Raw genomic sequence first — 6,709 nt, forward strand, 5'->3', positions numbered from 1 at the left:
AAAATATATATATACACATGTACACATATATACATATATATACACACAGATACATACACCCATCCACACATCCACATATGGAGTCATGTATGCTACTGCAGGGTAAGCAATGGACTGCAAACCATAAGATTGGCAGTTCAAACCCACCAGCTGCTCTTCAGAAACCCTACAGAGAGTTGCTATGAGTCAGAACCAATGCAAGGGCATTTAACATATACAGATGTTATGTGTGTGTGTGTGTATATATATATATATATAAATATACATTTTGGGTATATGTGTGTGAACGTTTATATAGCAAGTTAGGTTCCCTTTAGTAATTTCAACAGATACTTGTGATAATTAAGGTTCTGTGTCAACCCCCATGGGGAGATCTAATATAATGCAATCAACTCTATGCTGAGGTCTGCTATGACTAGCCAATCAAACAATGGAAAGAAGGTTTCCTTGGGGATGGAGCTGGCTTTTCATAGTCTGGACTCTCAGCAGGCTCTCTGTTGGGACTGGATCTTGCATCTGGCTCATCCTCCAACCTTAAGTTTTTCTAACTTGAGTCAGTGGCTTGCTCTATTGCCTGCTATCCCTGGGAGTCACCGGCAGCCTGCCCTTCTTTCCTGCCAGACCTGCCTGCCTGCCATCTATCTGAAGTGCCAATCTTGGTTCATCAGCCCTGCAGCTATATGACTGAGAAGCTTCCAGGCTGCCATCTAACCCACAGACAGGACTGACCGCCTACAACTGTGGGAGCCATTTCCTTGATATAAATCTCTCTTTATATGTATGTATATAAGCTTCACTGCTTTTGCTTCTCTAGAGAACCCAACTTGACACACTACTGTTCACTAACACTAGTTCCATTTTTCAATTGTGTCAACATTCTTATTATTTCCATTCCTAATTAATCTAGGTTTCCTGTTACTCTTCCCCACTTCATCTTCACTTTAGGGTAAATGTTGACTATTTAGATCATGTTTTTATTTTAAATACAGGGGGCACAGTACTCAAGAAATCAGAGTTTTTAAATTTCTCCTTTGAGGAACTCCTCTGGGGTCCATGCCAGGCACTTCTGCCTGCTTTTACAGAAGTTTTAGCAAGACAGAACTCTTAACAGCTTCAAGATGGAAAACCACTGCTCTCAGGATTGACCTTAGCCTGGTGGCACATCTACCTCCACTGATTCTGCTTCCTCAGAGAAAGAAGACCCAAGGAAAAGATTCGTCACCTCCAAGCCTCTTGTGTTACCACCTCAAAAATGAGCAGTGATTCTCACACAAATGTAGCATTTTGTGCCAAGGCAAGGTTTTGGGTGGCTAACAGTTAAGCAGAAGAATAGGAAATTAATGCAAGGGGGTTCTTTCTATTATTAGAAAAGCTAGCCAGGTCCTTCCTGAGAGGGTTTAAAAAAAAAAAAAAATCCAAAGACTAGGTTCCCATCTTCCTATCTTGGTTCTTGGTTCTGAGAACAGAGGCTGGGATTAAAATTAATTCCTGCAATTCCTACCCACACCAATGCTGTCAGTTTATACCTGTACTCACAAAAGGTTTACATACCATGTCTTCAGAATTAAAGACAGCCAAAGTGAATATTTATATTCAGAAAACAAACTTGACCTTTGAAGTAAGTCAGTGTGCTCTGCAGTTTAGAGGAAATTCACTGTCCTGATCACTATAATGCAGATGGAGTTAATATGCTCTGTCCACGGTCCTTACAGTGCAAGATCACCGTGCATACAAAAGGAGAGCTGGACAAGACTCTTTCTGAAGGCTCTTATGGCACCTTCCCCAGACTACAGAAGACAACTGCCCAGACACTTTGAGTAGTTTGTGTGCTAATGTGCACAACACCAATGGTTACAGAAACTTGACAAAGGGATTTGCTTTGATAAACAAATCCTGACAATAGACTGCCTAAAAAGCCCCAAATGCAAATACTTCTTTAGGGAGCAAGAACACTAGCAGCTCTGGACTTAAACAAAAGGGAAGGCTGTGTTGGAAAACTTTCAGATAGCTTAGGCCTTGATATGAAATCTTCTACCCACAGCATTGTGTGTAGCCTTGGTATCATGTATCACATCCCCCTGAGCAACTACACACAGCCCAGGTGACGGGGAGGCGCTCACTCTGAGTCTCCGCAGTACGGCCGCCACCCGCTTCTGCAGGTTGTCCCAGCGCTGGTTGCCCTCGTGGACCATCTGCTTCAGTTTGCTGGCTGTGTCCGTGCGGTTCTCCCGGGCCAGCCGACGGTACTGCTTGTTGATGAGCTCCAGCTGAGTGAGCCGCTCATGGATCTGCCGCTGAAATGCCTGCAGCACAGAATGAACGGGTTCCCAGTCAGCTGCCTCCTGTCACAGTACCTATTTCCAACCTTCGGCGCTTTCTTGAGCCTCCTCCTACCTTCCCCCTCCCTCTTAGCAAATCAAATCACCTCATCTGCTGTTGGGTGAAAATAAGAGTCCAGTACATGGGTCTCAATTTTATCTCAAATAAGAGTCTCAATCCTTTGAATCCTTCATGTATCTCCCTATCAACTTCTTGATATTAGTGCCCACCCTTGACTCTTCCCTTCTACCCCATTCATTTTACAAACAAACAAAAAAAGCTAGGTACTATACTCTGCATGGTCCAGAGAATACATGGGGGGGGAACTGCCAGAACAGGAAGAGCATACAGACACCCCCTCCAGGCCCCAAACACCCTGATTCCAGTGGTTAATCCTGAGATGCAACAGAGAGCTTATTACTTCACCAGTTCTTCTGAGGTGAGTTAAGAGAACAGGCTTTCTATAAAGGGGAATACAATCCTTATACAGACATGAGCTACAACATAGATGAACCGTGGAAACATGCCAAGTGAAATATGTCAAGTCACAAAAGGGCAAATACTTACATCCTATATACATGAAAGAGCTCTGGTAGCATAGTGGTTACGAATTGGGCTGCTAACCTCAAGGTCGGCAGTTCAAAACTATCAGCTGTTCTGCAGGAGAAAGATGAGGCTTTCTGCTCCCATAAAGATTTCCAGCCTCAGAAACCCTATGCAGGGTCACTATGAGTTGGAACTGACTCCACGGTACTTAACAACAACAACAACATATACATGAAAGAGCTCTGGCAGTGTAGTGGTTACAAATTGAGCTGCTAACCGCAAGGTCAGCAGTTCAAAACTACCAGCTGTTCCACTGGAGAAAGATGAGGCTTTCTGCTCCCGTAAAGATTTACAGCCTCAGAAACCCTGTACAGGGTCGCTATGAGTCGGAACCGACTCCACGGCACAAAAACACCACCATATACATGAAACAAGAGATGGTATGAGACAAAAGCTACTTGGTAGTTACCAGGAGCAGGACAGCGGAAAAGGGGAAGTCAATGTTCAGGGGCTACTGAGTTTCTGTTAACGGGGGTGGAATCATTTAGAGATGAACAGTGGCGACGGTTCCACAGCTAGAAGAACATTATCAGTGTCACTCAGTCATACATGCAAACATTTTGAATGGGCAAATGCTCTGTGATATATGTATTACCATAATAAAAAACAGACTAGGCTGCCCCAAGTTCACTGCGTAGTAGGTTACAGCGGGCTGTGTACCCTGAAGCGCCCTCCAGCGGTGGGGGGAGGTGACCACTCGGCAGCAGCCTTTTACAGATCCAGAGCTGTCGCTGCAGAGAGTTACCAAGAGCACTAGGTTGGAGAAGGTTTTTACCTCACATCTCTTCAGTTCTTCTTTGGCAATGGTGTACAACACCTCCGAGGAATTCGGGTAGGCCGCCGTCCTCTCAGCCGACTCAAGCCAGTCTTCAAAGCGGGAATAATCATCTAGAAACTTCTGCCACAGGCGCCACGTCTCTTCAATTCTGAAGGAAGGACAGCAACTTTAAATACAGTGCCCATACTGTCACACTTCTTTCTGTCCCTTGACAGGTCACATGTCTGTCCCCCACTGGCACTCACACTGTTTAGGGGGAGAGACCCCAATCCCCCTTGCAGAAAATAACCAGGTCGGTATACCTTCCTCCCCAGGAGTGCTGAACCTCTGAGCCTCTCAGAGCCCATGCATGCTTCAGCAGCTGGGCAAACAGAGGGAAAGTAGCCAGCCCCCTCTTATCTGAGACACCAAGACATTCCCCTGATGAGCAGTGTCCATACCTACTGAGCCTTCTCCCAACATCTCCAATATCCAGGCCTTTTCTAAGCATGTATACAGACCACAACTGCTTGTACTGAGGCCAGAAGAGCACTCTTACACCACATAGGGGCATCTTGGTGCTTACTTCATTCGCCGTTCCATTGACATGGCACAGATGTTCCGCCAGCGTCTGTCGAGGCTCCTGGTGGTCTGCTGTATTGAGTCACACTCGGTCTCATTTGCACAGGCATCAGAGTCGTGCAAGAGAACATCACAGATGTTAAACACCGATTCCACCCCTGCACTGTGTTGTTCAATATCTCGTTGCAGGTCCTATGATTCCAACGGAGGAAGACAAACTGTGAGGTGCTGGTAGCAGAGTTGGCATCAGAGGGTCTGCAGTCCAGGGGGTACAATCACTGGTGCGGTTTACCTTGGAACTAGCAGCACAGACCAAGTCCCTCCCCACTCTGTACAACTTTTATGCTACAGCACCTAACACAAAGTCTAAACACCGGCAACAGTGGGGCTCTGTTACACTGACTGTGGGTATGTCGGGGGCAGGTGGGTGGCAGCTATGCCCTCTACACATTGATGGGGAGCACTACTGACCCTTGAGAGCTCACGGCCCCTCAAACACTTGGCCTCCAAGTCCTCCAATTCAGACTTGGTTTCAGAGAGAGGTTGTCTATGGTAAACCCATCGAGTCTCTGCAGCAGCACTTAAACTTGAGCAAGAGATGCTTTTGACCTTCTATAGGTCAAGGGACTCTGAAATCTAAGAGTTTTTGTTTTCTTCACACACAGACATCAGATCATGCATTCAGTTGCCCGGGTGTCCACAGTTTCCCCATGAGCCCATCTGAGGGGCTCATATTAAGGGGTCCAGCTCGGGCTATGACTTGGGGATGGCTAGGTGTCTAGAATCATGTCCTATGATGGTGATAGAAATGCAGTCTCTCCAGTCAGGGAGAGACTTGCAAAATACAAAATACATTGAAAAATGTGCCTGCCCATGGCCTTATCTGGGTCTGAGTGGGAAGACCCTGGTTGAAAGGCAATGAGGCAGTCTAGCCTCTGATAAGCCCGAATGTCATCATTTTCACTGATGCTATATAGTTTCTCTATTTATTCAGCTTACATTGACTAAAAGATAAAGAAAAGGGATCAATATACTTAATGAATGGTAGCAAGAACTTAACTCTACAGAAACTTCTAAGAGACCAACATCATTATCTTGCTTAATCGAAATTTTAAACATTTTCAAAAAATTTACAAATATGCTTCAAAAGCATCGCAAAATAGAATGTTCTACTGATGTTTAATATGAACTAACTTGCAAAATACAAAATAAAGTTGGAGATTTTTTTTTAAGTGAAAACAACATTGTGCAAATAAAAATTCCACCACTAGTATCAGGTGAGGCATCAGCTTGTATGAGGATTAATCTTCACAAAGTAATCACTCAAATCTACATAAGAACAAGATTTAAGCAATAGTGTAAGAAACTTTTGCCAAAGATTCCTGAACTGGCCCTTGAATGGCCCTTGTTTTTTGGTTTTCTGCTCTTGAGTAGGTGAAGGAAAGCCCTGAAACTGGGAGAGGGCTGAGGAGGAGAGTGGAAGTGAGAGGAGATGGGGAGACAAGAAACTAGAGAAGAGAATTCAGTCAGCAAGAATGAGAATAAAAAGGAACAAGAAAAGCAAGGTACAGAGGGAAAAGGAGAAAATCAGGCTGAGAGGGCGGAACTGGTACAAAGGGCAACCATCATTGGTGGCTCCAGGCTAGTTCCATGGCGGGGCTGGGTGGCAAGCACATTGGATGAGGTGGTACTGAGGGGGACTCAAAGGGTTTAGAATGAAGCTGAGCTGGCCCACAGGAGAGAGATTATTGGTAGTTACAGAATGAAGGATGTGTGACTAACACCACACTAAGCCACCCCACAGGGAACCAGAAGCTCAATGAAAACAAGAGAGAGATGCTGAAGACTGAATGAACATGTGTCAGGATACATAAGTACCCAAAAGCTGACACCACTTCTTTGAGCTTTGAAAAGGATACATTCTATAAGAATAAAAATACAGCCTTGTTTATTACCTAGAAAACATCTATATAAAAGCATAAGGTTGTTCCTTAGCTAATCTCTTCCCAATCTCACTGGGCACTCAGGGACAAATCAATGAGAATCCAGAGACATTGATGCTATTAGTCACTTTTGTGGAAGTTAGTGCTATGTGATCCCAAATTTTCAGAAATAAGATGTCACTCCAGAAGAAAGACAAAGAGTGATACCCAGTGTGTGAATCTGAAGGTGGTAGAAAAGAAGCCATGAATCAAAGAATGCAGGCTGCCTCAGTAAGGGGGCAAAGGCAAAGAAACAGATTCTCCCGAGACTCGAAAAAGGAACACAGCTCTGCTGACACCCTGATTTTAACCAGTGAGCCATTGTACATTGGTGTGGGTTTAGCTGCTAAACTTGTGTTAACTTTTTACAGCAGCAAAAGAAAAGTAATACAATATCTAACTTCTTTACAATAATAGTAATAAACACCAAAGTGTGTGTGTGTGTGTGTGTGTGTGTAGGTAT

General features: G+C 44.5%; 1 protein-coding gene across 1 annotated transcript in view; it reads right to left on the reverse strand.

Moving 5' to 3' along the window:
• Nucleotides 1–6,709, reverse strand: part of SYNE2 (spectrin repeat containing, nuclear envelope 2) — a 366,194-nt gene that overhangs the window by 14,635 nt on the left and 344,850 nt on the right. The window contains exons 100-102 of the mRNA XM_006864568.1: nt 4,269–4,456; nt 3,701–3,851; nt 2,121–2,303 (exon numbers count right to left, since the gene is read on the reverse strand). Coding sequence (XP_006864630.1) covers nt 2,121–2,303; nt 3,701–3,851; nt 4,269–4,456 — 522 coding nt within the window. The remainder of the gene's footprint in view (nt 1–2,120; nt 2,304–3,700; nt 3,852–4,268; nt 4,457–6,709) is intronic.

This window comes from Chrysochloris asiatica, unplaced genomic scaffold (genome assembly GCF_000296735.1).
Source record: "Chrysochloris asiatica unplaced genomic scaffold, ChrAsi1.0 scaffold00067, whole genome shotgun sequence".
NCBI classification, from domain to species: Eukaryota; Metazoa; Chordata; class Mammalia; order Afrosoricida; family Chrysochloridae; genus Chrysochloris; species Chrysochloris asiatica.